The sequence below is a fragment of the Anguilla rostrata genome, chromosome 8, assembly GCF_018555375.3.
Source record: "Anguilla rostrata isolate EN2019 chromosome 8, ASM1855537v3, whole genome shotgun sequence".
Taxonomy (NCBI): domain Eukaryota; kingdom Metazoa; phylum Chordata; class Actinopteri; order Anguilliformes; family Anguillidae; genus Anguilla; species Anguilla rostrata.
The window spans coordinates 37,330,497-37,343,337 of NC_057940.1; the positions used below are offsets into that span (position 1 = coordinate 37,330,497).

A 12,841-nucleotide genomic window follows, 5' to 3' on the forward strand; every position below is an offset into this window, starting at 1 on the left:
ACTGTTTCCCAAAAAACTGCCTACCTCATAAATACTATTGCCTGTTGCTAGACTGGCTTTGTTTTATGCCAAAGTTGCCTTGACTGTTGGCACTACTATCGAAAGTACTACAGAGGTGGTCTGACCATTTTATTTCATACTAGCTCAAGGGTAGGGGCTGCAGAAGTCCTGGTTACGATGACCTCATCACGCTCTCCTGCAGAAGTCTCCCATGGTAACGGTGATTAGGTATGTTTTTCTGCAGCACTGGTGCATTGCAGTATCTCAGCCTGTCCGATCAACAGATGTTGCAGTTTTGTAGTTGGGAGAACAGTTTATACAAAAGTGTTCAAATCTGAAACTAGAGGTCGTGTACTTGCTAATGAATAAAGAGGCAACAGAAATGTCAGTGAAGTTAAAAGCCCAGAAGCAAAAGCAATCAGTGCAGCCTATAGATTTTAACGTCACATTCTGGGATGCACCACAAATGCATATGGTTTTGTGATGCAGTTTCCGTTTTCCATTAAGGATTTGTGTTTCTGTTGTTACATTGATGTACTGTGTTTCCAATGGAAAGTCTTTTTGCATTCTGTAGATAAACTATGACCAAATCCGATAATTCCATTGTGTCATATGCCTGAGAGGGTACAAATTTTTCAAAGCCATTACTGCTTTCTTAACATTCTTAATCTCCGGGGTAAGACTCATTGGTGTTTTATTTTGCTCAAAAATTGATTTTGAAAATGCTTTTGAAGGCATGTCTCAGTTTCCGTGATGTGACGAAACAAACATTGGGTTATAGGTATAGATGTACAATATGGAAATTCTGAGGTCTGAGGTATTTTAGCACAAATGCAAACTGAAACCAAGTGACCAAATGTTTGGATGTAGATTACATGTTAGGGAAAACTAACATGGTTTATTTTTACTTTATTATTTAAGTCTAGAAAGCTCTGTCACTTTGCTTGTGAGTTTGGCTGGTAGGAATTAGGAATTACAAATAAATAATTCTTATGAAATAATAATAAAATAATAAATAAATGAAGTAATAATAAATATATATATATAAATAAATAAAAATAATAATAAATTGACTATGGTAAGGTGACTTTTTGAGCATGACTTGATTAATTAGCATTACTTAATTTACAGAATCAGTGGGACATCAAATGTATTGGCTCTAGCATATGTATGCTGCATCATCACATTGACAAAAATCTTAGCCAGCATTGACTCTCCGTTCATAATGCTTAGGATTTAACCTTTAATATATTAATAAAGCAGTTTTGCAAAATGAGCAGTGGTTTTTGTTGGCAAGACTGATGAAGTGATATCAATCATATAATCAGCTACCTTGTCAGATGGTGGAGTTCAAATAAGTGTCCACACACGTCATCCAAAAACACAGTGCTCCAGAGCAACGCTGAAATGATTGAATTATTACAGTAATCATACAAGGCTCTTGATGTTTTGATATTGGAATGTATATCTAACCTGGGACAGATGACTTGGTAGTTTTGGAGAATTCCACATCAGCAGAATCCTGAAATTACACCTATCAAATGCATCTCGCTGTACTTTTAGTAGATCCAAACCTAAGATCCACCTGTTTGTTAGCACTCGGTTGTGTATTGTGTACCATTAAAGAATAGTTCTAGGCTTTTTTTTGGTGAAAACCCTGCCACCCCCTCCCCCCACCCCACCCAAAAAATAAAAAATAAAAATTCAGCACACCAATTCAGTCAAGGAGGTGTATTAAATTAATCACTTTAATTATTTAACAAGTACAATTTTTACAAAGAAATGCTGTGGTCCATTAGTGCAATAGACAAAATGTCTGATTTAAATTACAGCTTGCCTTTTTATCCCCTCAAGGATGGATTTTTGTTTGCAAAAAAAAACTGCAGCAGACAATTAAATTATCTCATCATATTAAACCTTCAACTGTACATGACTTAAAGGGGCAGAAGTTCACAGCAGTCTGTGCACCTGAATCGAGGAACTCATCATCGCTCACAGGCCACCCTCTCACAGATTCCCTTCTTGCAGATAATGCAATCTCACTGGATGACGCTGACCGCCAGGATGTTGCCCGCAACACTTACCCTGTGCCAACTTGGAACACGTTCCGGAAACAATAGTCGTGGAATAACTCTACCTTCTGGATCTCCGAACCAGCTTTCATAAGTGCCCTCAGTGCAACATGAACAGGAAAAAACAGCCCTCTGTACTTTCCTAAACTCCATTTCCCATCAACTCCATGGTCATGACAGCCTGACATCCACTTTTTCTTTAAATTAATAGGTCACGGTAATGTACTGCCATTCTGTACTTTACGAGTTTATGACAAAAACTGGTTAAAGAGCACCATTCATAACAGACATCAATACCTTCCGTAATACTGAGTGGAGAAACAATTGGTACTACTGATACAATATCTTAGTGGGGGGTGGGGGGGGGAGTACAAATTGAATTTATGATTTTGTATAATCTAGCTTTTTAACTTCAGATAACCAATCTGAATCAACTGTTAGTCATAATTGTGAATAGGTTGGGCTGTCATAGAATGACAAATAATCAGTTTGAATTTACTTACTATGCAAGTTCAAAGCAAAAAATTAATTTTAATTTTAATAATAATTATGTGCTGAAATCACAACAATGTCTAGATGACGGTATGTGTTGGAATGGACAAATGACTTTAAAAGGCTGTTAAATGGTAATGTGTGTGGTTCATGATGAATATATACGGCACGTGTGCAAACTAATTCAGAAGAAACCATTTTTTCCTCATTTTTTAAAATCATGGAAATATGGGCGGGAATTTTCTGGCTGAAATCCAGCGACGTCAAGTCCGGTGTCGATGGCGATGTCTGTTCTCACCAGAAACATGCCTCAGATCTTCAGGAAGGTTGAAAAGCCGGAAAAGGCTTCGCTCGAGGTAATTCCGTTGTGGAGCACTGGAGCACTGAGCCAGCGGTTCCGTGGACATCGAGGACGAGGGAACGGGATTTCGGACGGGGCTGTGGGGTGGAGTGACTGCCCTACGGGGCCAGCTAGTGGTAATATGGGACCAATAACAGGTCCTTCATGTTGGTGTCCAGAGAGATTCCAGCCTCCTGCATCTCGTACCTGCAGCACAACACAAACATGGGACCTCAGCCATGAAATGCCAACCGCATGCCTGAGAAAGAAGCACAAAGTGACACTACCTATTTCCTGCACAGTCCTCCATGTTACCTCGTGCTTTCTGTAAAAAGGAAACTAGTTTCTTCTAACATGCTTTAGGGACTGCCCCCTAGCACACTTACAAAGTACACTATTACTTATGACTGCATTATTCGGTAAACTGTGAAACACAGGGATAGTTTTATTAACCCAATAAGGCTCTGAACCTTTTTTTATTTTTATGAATACTTTGGTTCAAGGACTAATAGGACTATGACTAAGGTGTAACATAAGATCCATCTCCCCTCCACAAGGATGTAAAAATAGAACTGCAGAGGCACAATTTCACCCACACATGCACAGACACATGCATAGACACAGACACACACACACACACACACAAACGGCACACACAAGACACACACACGTGCACACACACACACACACACACACACACAGGCACAGAGCCCTTACCAGTCATCGGGACTTATGACATAGTAGACGAGAGCTCTCTGTGCAGCAGTGCACGCCTCTCCCAGGCTGTTGGCTCCCATGTTGCTGAAGATGACCCAGTCTCCCGTGCTCAGCTCTGGCAGCAAGCAGTGCTCCACCACCTGGTCCAGACCGTCACACGACGGGCCCCAGAGGCTGCTGGGAAACACCGCCTCCTCCGACCTCAAAGACTTCTGGGAAAGAGAGACCCAAACACGCCGCTTCACAACCCAGACCGTTTTGGCTGCATACAACCTAGTTAGTTTTCACCTGCTGACCTCATCATGCTGTCACCCTGTCCAAACCTATTCTGCTGCTGTCTGATTGGCCACTCTCTTCTCTCCTGCGTCGCTCACCTTGTGCACCAAAGGCTCTGGGATTGTGTCTTCCAACAGCTTGCTGGCAAAAGACCCGTACACCCCGTCATTCATGTAGTAGAGGAACTCGGGCTCGCTGTTTGGAGACAGTTCACCTGGGAAATGTAGTATGTCATGTCAGAATTAAAATAAGACATTTTCACAGAAAAACTACAGGTTCCACCTCTGAAAAGAAGAGAGACTGACCTGGATGCTGGTGCAGCACTTCCTTGCCAATGATGTTGACCGCCAGGGTGAAGGAGGAGGAGACGTAGTAGCTCCCGAGCTCGGCCACGACGTCCACTCCAGACAGGGGGGGGAAGTAGACGTCCAAAAGCGGCTGGACGGCAGCTACAACCTGCGGGAAAGGAAGTAAAGAAACGGAACAGGTTAAACAGATAAATATGAATCAGACGAGTAGAAATCAAATCATGACTAGATGGGCCACATCCTCTCACAATGTAACTGGAGAATGAATGTGAGGAGGGTGGCCTTATTGGATAGAAATGATATTCATCATATATGGCAACATTGATTTAATTATGGCAGGTTAACTCAACCAATATCTGTACTGTGGACCAATCAACTGGTGAACAGTACTCTCGCCATAAATCCTTTCTAAGCCATGGTTAAAAAGTTAAAAGTTGAAAAAGCCCATAGCACCTGTTCCAGCTGAGCCTCTGAGCCATTCAACCCAATGCTGATGTCCAGGACCGTCATGTTAAAGCCCAGCTCCTCCTGTAGGACCGAACAGACAAATAATTACATTTCCAGAGGTAGGACACACCGCTTATTGGCGTTAAACCTATTTGTTGTTAAACCAAGGTGCCATTTCAAGAAAAGCTGTTTAAAAAACAAATATACTTTATGTATAACTACCAAAATCCTTACATTGTAATATAAACGTATATATAAAATCTAGTCAGTTTAGCTGGCAGAGTAGCCTTGAACATCCACTTACCCCCATATCAAATACGCAGCGGGCATCAGACACTGCGTGACAGTAGGCTAGCGGGTTGCTACAGGCAACGGGGACGTGAAACCTGGTTGGAGAAACAAAAGAGCAACAGGTGAAGGAAGCCACGGGAACAAACAATAAACAAGTTCTCACGGAGAAAATGAAACCCAAAGAAAGTGAAACCCAAGGTTGTTCTCACAGAACATTTATACACCTAGACCATCTAGACCATCTGGCCCACTTATTATATCTGTGATTCCACAGGTATGGATTACCTTCCAGAAGAGTTTATTTCACTTTGGTATAGCACAAGTAGTTTTGAGGAGCTTACCCCATTGTATTTGCATAGCGTAAATGCTAGCAACATCAGCTGATCGTTAACAGCACTGTTGTTCCTCCCAATTGTCAGCTCTCAATTCACTCCCATTTATTTTCATGACCTTGTAAAAACTAATGTCAAAAGGTTATACGAAAGTGAAATATCTCTTTAAAAGGGATCCCTTTATCAAGCTTAACTGTAATATGGCTGAATGGACATTTTAAATGAAAAAAAATTGACTGTACAGGGTCTGTAAAGAACTTCAAGTCAAGTAATGTACTTTCTAGTGTACATTACAACGTTCACTAAACCTTAGTAAAAATGCAATGTTTGAAAATCCAACTATCTTAATGGTCAGAGAGACCATATGGTTTTTTTATATTAAGATTTGAAGAACCGGTGGGACCCCTAACAGTTTTTCAGAGAAAGCGCTCCGGGTGCTCTTCACCACCCCCTGGAGGAGGACGCAGGACTCACTTGGCTCCCACCACCTGCAGGCCCAGCAGCTTGGCGCACTGTAGCAGGTGTCTGCAGCTCTTGAGCGAGCAGCCGAAGCTCATGCTCATCTCCTCCTGGCAGCCGGCTGTGGCCACCTGCAGCAGCAGCCTGCAGACGAGAGACACAGGCCTCCTTAGCCAATGGAGCGGCAGAAAGGGCAAGAGCCTGTGTCAGACTTTCTGGATGAATCCATTACTGATATCGCCAAACAGCACTAGTATAAGGAAGGAATACACACCAACACCTCCCTTTTATATAAAAAAACGACTTCAATCCCCCATTTTCTTTTATCCCCCAGTTGGGAAACCCCCATAAGTGTGGCTTTGTTGAGTCATACTCTGTCAATATAAAAGTGTGTGAGTCTCAAACAACTAACAATATTAGCAAAACTCCTCCAGTTGATTATTTTCTTTTCATTCGACAGTCTACTAGCTGAGCTGTACAGGTGCCGTACTGGAGGACCACCAGGCTGATACATCACAAGCAGGCTGCGGCCATCCCACAGAGCGAGGGGATGACAGGCGTGGGATAAGGCAGCGATTCCCTGCGCCAGAGACCAGCGCTTTGGCTGAATGCGCCGCTGCGGAGTATTCCGGAAAGGCGCTAACGCGGGCGCTCACCTGGCGCCAGGGTGGCAGCGGGCGATCTTGCGCAGCTCCATCTCGCTGTCGCACGCCAGCAGGTGGACGCCGGCCTTGGCGGCGTGCTTGATGTGGGAGAGCTGCTTGTAGGCACCGGCGTAGATCACGTTCTCGGGGTCAACCCCAAAGCTCTGCACCAGGGCTACCTCGCTCTGACACGGGGGCACACAAGACAAACATTAGAGCCACACAAGCATTTACTGACTGCTAACAATTACATTCTGTAAACATGGCATTTGTTGTGCCATCATGAAATACAATGAAAATGTGTGACAGCTTTGAGATGGCTCATTCAAAGATGTCAAAGTAAAGACTGTTGTCTGCTTTAATTTATTCCACATGATAAACTTAACAGACTGAACAGATTAACATGTCTGACTTATTAATAAATAACTTAATAATGTCAGACTGAAAATTCCGATTTCTGAAAGATATTGTGACTTTTGGCATTTATCCTATTCATGTCACATTAAGGACAAATTAATCTTGCCTGTAACCTTAATGGCTACAAGTGAAAATATATTACAAGCTACCTAACTGGAAGATGCAGTAGATGGCAGTATACTATCTCAACCCAAAAAATAACATTTTAGTGCTATTTTAAAGACCTTTCAAAACTTTGATTAATTTTTTCAAAAGTTAAGTACTTCCAATGATTTTTTTAGGACTGTGGGAATGCTCATATGAATCCTATCAACAGCACTTTCCATCAAAATAAAGTCTGTTTATAAACTGTGTGGCACTGCTTTTGACTTCAGGTCAGAAGCAATTATGCCCTTCTCCAGCAGATGGCATTGCTTACATTTCTCAAAGGGGAAGTGCTTTGCAGAGGTCACAAGACATTGACATTCTGCATATTAGTCATGTACCATATTTTCAAAAATAGGTCTGTCTGTACAGCACAGTTGTCAAAAACTCTCATTTTATTTCTCTTGATATGGAAGCACTTCTCTATGCGGTGTATGCGCTGCAGAGTGTGTGTATGTGTAAAAGAGTGTAGGAATGTCTGTGTGTGTGTGTGTGTGTGTGTGCATGCGTGCATGTGTGTACGTGTGCATGTGTGTGTGCGTGTGTGTGCATGCGTGCATGTGTGTGTGTGTGCATGCGTGCATGTGTGCATGTGTGTACGTGTGCGTGTGTGTGTGTGTGTGTGTGTGTGTGCATGCGTGCATGTGTGTATGTGTGCATGTGTGCGTGTGTGTGTGTGTGTACGTGTGCGTGTGTGCGTGTGTGTGCGTGTGTGCGTGTGTGCGTGTGTGCGTGTGTGCGTGTGTGCGTGTGTGCGTGTGTGTTACCTTGTTGGCACAGACGAAGCCGGTGCCGAGGGCAGCCAGGACCTGGACCACCGCGGGGCTGCTGTTGCACTTGAGCGTGTAGAAGGGCCGCACCCGGGGCACGTGGGTCTGCCACAGCGCGTGCTGCCGCATCAGGACCCCGAGGTCCGCCACGAAGAACGCGCTCCTCTCAGCCTGAAACACACGCAGCAGCACAGCCAGAGCTCAGCAGACCCGCTCAGCCTGGACGCAGACACAGACCAGCGCCGCTAGCGCCAATCAGACAAAGACACCGTTAAACTAGCCAAGATGCAGAGACGATACAAACACTGGAGCTGCGCCAACCCTGAACTCACTCAGTTTGTTCTTCCCAAGCTCGTACACAAGCTCCCTCAGCAAAGGCGCTTTAACTGAAAGATGGCAGTTCTGAGACCACGAGATTAAGATTGTTTTGTTAAAACAATGCTGACTTGGGTTTGTAGCTTATTTCATTAGGCTATAAATAAAAAAACACTATTGGTTATTAGTGTAACAGCCTACACTGAGTGCCCCTTCAGGGTGGGACAGTATTTGAGACAGCGGACCAATCGGAACTCGTTCTACGCCCACGCGGTGTCAGCTGACAGACGGTCGCTTGCCTCCTGCACGGCCAGTCGTGAGCGATGAACGTGACCGCGGAGCTCAAAGCCAATCAAATGACGCGAACGTCGCCCCTCAGCACTCACCAGCTCCTGCTCGTAAATATGGTCATCGATCACGTTGCCGAGGGTCACCCCTCCCTCCAAAACGTCAATGGTGTAGTTTGGTTCATCGCAAAGTCCTTTCATCTCAGCCGTGTTCCGCAAATCCGACAACCATAAAGGAAGCTGTCCGGTCAGAGTCGAGGGCAAGCGGTTGGGGTCCTGCAATAATGCATCAAACTGTGGACGAGAGCGAGCGTGTTAGTGCACCATTATAACTGAGTTCAAGCACTGAGAGTGAGTTTCCTCCCTCAGCATACAAGTAGTCATTTAAATGTCATATATACTGTTATATAAAGGGAAACTCTACAGAATATTGGTGGCTTCAACGTTATCAAATTTTGTACAATTCTTCAAACACAATGCAAATGACACATTATTGCATTTAGTTTGCATGAGGATCCCAGGGCAAAGTAATATCTCCCTCCACAAGATACTCTAGCGCTATAAATGAACTCCGTGTGAACAAATGTAGCTTTGTGTTACACTCATTCTTGATGGGTGCCGCTAGGTACGGTACACTGCAGTTCACTGGAAATGACAGATTGGATCGAAAAATGATCTACCAGGTAAACCAGGTTAGATAATATTTCAGCGCTACTGAGAATCATTTAACTGAGCTGCTATGTTTCACTGAAGAAGAAACACGACTGCACATGAATGTGGCCTTTGAAATGGACGCGTGAATAAACCTGACCTCTGATCTTTCTGAAAGCGATCGTGTTAAGCATGGTGTTCTGGTCAAATTCCCGAACAGGCCCTACTCACGTAATCATACAGTCTACTGACAACATGATCCTTTCACAAGGTTATAACTGCAAATGAGAATTTAGTTCTCAGTTGACTAACGTGTTTCAATATTAAATACATAGACCAGGGGTATGCAATCTGAATCCGAAAAGGCCGGTGTGGGTGCAGGCTTTTGTCTTAGCCCAGCACTACGACTCCTGATTCAACTAATTAACTAATCGTGGTCCTCAATCAAGACCTTGATAAGTAAAATCAGGAGTCTTAGTGTTGGGCTAATACAAAAACCTACACCAACACCAGCCCTTTTTGGATAAGACCCCTGATATAGACAAATACATGCATTAGATTCATTAGGCACTCAGAGTGTAATCAGCATGGCTATCTGTTTTTCTGCTTTTGTTTGTCATTTCATTTCTGTTCCTGTTGCATTCATTGGACATCGTGCTGAAATTACATGTGCCACTGTGAGATGAACTCAAGGAAGGACATCTGCAACTTTAAACATTTAGCATACTTTCAGCCTAGGTAAGTGAATAGTATAACGGAAAAGTGAGGTTATCAAAATGTGCCTTTTTCAAATTTTGATTCTTGAGACTCGTGTCTACAACAGGGCTGCCCAACCCTGTTCTTGGATATAAACCATTGTGTAGGTTTTTACTCCAACCTTAACAAAGAACACCTTATTCAACACAGAGAGATCTCATTGAGCTGCTAATTGCCAGAACCGGGTGTGTCAAATTCGGTTTGGAGTTAAAACCTGCAGGACAGCAGATCTCCAGGAACATGATTGGGCAGCCCTAGTCTACAAAAAACAGACATGTAAAGAGTATGTAGAACATGGATACCCAAATCTGGACCTCAATTCCAAATCTGGCCCTGGTTTTCTTCCCCCCCACCCCCCAAAAAAGTAATTAACAGAACAATTAGTGCAACTGATTGGCCAGACTGAGTTCACGCCAGATTCCCAGGTCAAGGGAGAGTGGAAAACTAGCAGTTCTTGGGACCTTGAGGGACGTAGAAAAACAGTAAATCAACCCCACGGCAACACATCCCAGTCAGGGAACGACATAAACATGGGAGTGGAGAATTACGCCAATCTACGTTAGTCCAAACCGCAACAGCCCTGTTTATGCAAAGCTGACAAAGTATCCGGGGCAAAGGAGGGGTGTGGTTGGCGCTCTCTACGCACCCAGATCAATCAGGAGACGGAGCCGCTCCCTCTATCAGCTGGGTTCCCAAGGCGGCTCGGCGTTGAAGTCCACCTGCTCTCGGTGGAGCACCGCCCCTTCTGCGCAAACGCCGTTAATCTGCACAGGGAGTGCCGCGCCCTGAGGGAAGACAGCGGCAGAAAACTTGTTTTGTTTTTTGTTTTTGTTTTTGTTTTACTAATGTATGAAATATCAGAATTTGACCTGAGCTCAATCAGTCTGCTTTTACAATGCAGGGCTTATTCTGGAAAAAACACTGACCAGACCAGCTAAGACTCTTAGGCAGCTTATACGTAAGAATATCTCAAATTATTGCTGGTAATGAAAATTAGTACATTTGCTGGCAAATCTTTGCTTGAGAAAGAGACTGCATTTCCATTAATTGTGGTTAGCAACAGTGATACTGGTTGTTGTTTTCTTTATAAATAAATTTGAGTGACTAGACTTTTTGAACACACTAAATTTAACATACTGGCTTAAACTGGAAAGACTCAAACTTCTATAAAACAAGTTCTATGCAGTATACAACTTATGGACAGGAAATGTATGGAACTGATAAATGTTATAGTGAACACACTGATAGAATCAAGTGTTTTAGTGCATGGTCATGATGTAGGCTACAGTAAATTACAGCACACAGATTTAAAAAAAAACCATTCAAAGCTTTTAAAACTTCTGATGAAGTAGGTTTGACCACAGATCCGTCCATTGTAAACATCTCTTAAGCAATTAAAAATATTGGCATGATATGACTGACGGATAAGAATATTATTTTCTCGCGCATACAGCTGGATTTGTACCTTAAACCACATTCCTTGCTCACAGATACCACTCATAAGAGAGCAGAGTTACAACTGTAATACGAACTCAGACCAGGGATTAATGCCTAACACCAACATAATTCCATTTATACCAACACGTTTCGATATAATTTAACGTATTCAACCAGGCATATGCAATAAGTAACAGTAAACCGACATATTTAACAGGGCATATTTAATAAGGAACAGTAAGCTATGTCCAGTAGAGAATATAAAATAATGTACCACAGTCATCTTGAGTGACACGGCTGTGGGCAGCGGCTAGACTTGCTGGGACAAACTTCAAAATGTATGTATATTATTACTAGACAGGTCGTTACTAAAAGTAACCAATCGTTTAGCTAGCCAATTCAGCTGTGGTAACATTATATTCTAGCCCCACTAGAAGGGTAATGACAGATACTGAGTTAACAAACTGCTTGACATTTCAGTGACTGGAAAGCCATTTAGCTCTGTGGGCCTTCTGCGTTTCGAAACACGCAGTTCTAAGCTTGTCGGTAAAGTTTAGCCAGATAACCAGCCGGCTAACGCCGTTCCCGAGCAGAATGTTGCAATCTTGCAATCCACAATGACGTAGCCAACGGTGCTACAACCCCGATCCTTCCGGCAAAAAAATTAATACAGCATGAGTTCTCCCATACAACTCCACTAAATCTATATAAATAATGCGAGCGATTGAGCGAACAATATTGTCATGAAATGTCTGATTAACTTAATATCGGTTTATTATAAATAAACCGATACCAAGATACAGAATGTAAGGCTTGACACAGTCGTCAGATTAATCTGACACAGTGACAGTCCACCACATTTCCCACCGCCACAGCCAGATCGTCAGCGAGGGATCCGTTACAATATAGCTAGCGATGTGTCATCAATCAAATCTCAACGTTACTTCACTGCTATTTAGCTAGGCAGCTTTGATATACGCATGATTAACTATTAGTGATATGGACACCCACAGTTGATAGCTGACGCTACAACCACTGCCAGTTGACTCTGATCGCCATGTTGTAAAATTGTTAGCTTCTCCTCTACAACCACCACTCCAGTACTGCAGCGATCACTAGCTATCCATGGTATTAGTCTACCTAACATTATCCAACTAGCTAATCGTGTTCACATGTTACTAACGTGATATCTAGCTAAACACACCATTCGAAAAAATCTTAGGAAGTACTTACGTAAGATAGCGGCCAAAATGTTTTGGTAAAGGCTGTTCTCTTTTTGGACGGAATTTTTAAAGAGTTGTGGGGATACCAATATAAGAAAGAAACGAGCCTACATTTGCCATACACATCCAGCGACCTAGAGTCAACGTGACTGTACCACCAACCTTCCGAGCAGAGATAATATACGAGCTAGTACTTGGAAAAAAATGACGAATGAAAGTAGCTGGATGGGCGGGGTTTATCCATTAACCAGAGCCAATGGGGTATCGTGGGTTGCTCAAAGAATGTTATGGACTGAAATTGTACAGCCAACATATGTTAAAAATTACAGTTAATAACAAACCAAATTTCATTAATAAATTAAACTGAAAATATATTTCAAGTAACACACACCTACACGCACACATACACACACACACATATATATATATATACACACACATTAAAGGGAAAAACCTGAATTAA

The 12,841-nt window shown here is 42.9% G+C and overlaps 1 protein-coding gene across 2 annotated transcripts; it reads right to left on the reverse strand.

Moving 5' to 3' along the window:
* Positions 1 to 1,729: 1,729 nt before the first annotated feature.
* Positions 1,730 to 12,588, reverse strand: azin1b (antizyme inhibitor 1b). Of its 2 annotated transcripts, XM_064348113.1 has the most exons (12): positions 12,389 to 12,587; positions 10,365 to 10,503; positions 8,411 to 8,605; positions 7,707 to 7,880; positions 6,391 to 6,563; positions 5,750 to 5,878; positions 4,957 to 5,038; positions 4,659 to 4,733; positions 4,203 to 4,353; positions 3,996 to 4,111; positions 3,622 to 3,833; positions 1,730 to 3,111 (listed from the first exon to the last, which is right to left on the reverse strand). In XM_064348113.1, exons 3-12 carry the CDS (start codon positions 8,510 to 8,512, stop codon positions 3,036 to 3,038), a joined length of 1,290 nt encoding a protein of 429 aa, XP_064204183.1. In that variant the 5' UTR covers positions 8,513 to 8,605; positions 10,365 to 10,503; positions 12,389 to 12,587; the 3' UTR covers positions 1,730 to 3,035. The 2 variants fall into 2 exon arrangements, with proteins under 2 accessions (XP_064204183.1, XP_064204184.1); XM_064348114.1 differs by lacking the exon at positions 10,365 to 10,503 and having other exon boundaries at positions 12,389 to 12,588.
* Between the last annotated feature and the right edge of the window lie 253 nt (positions 12,589 to 12,841).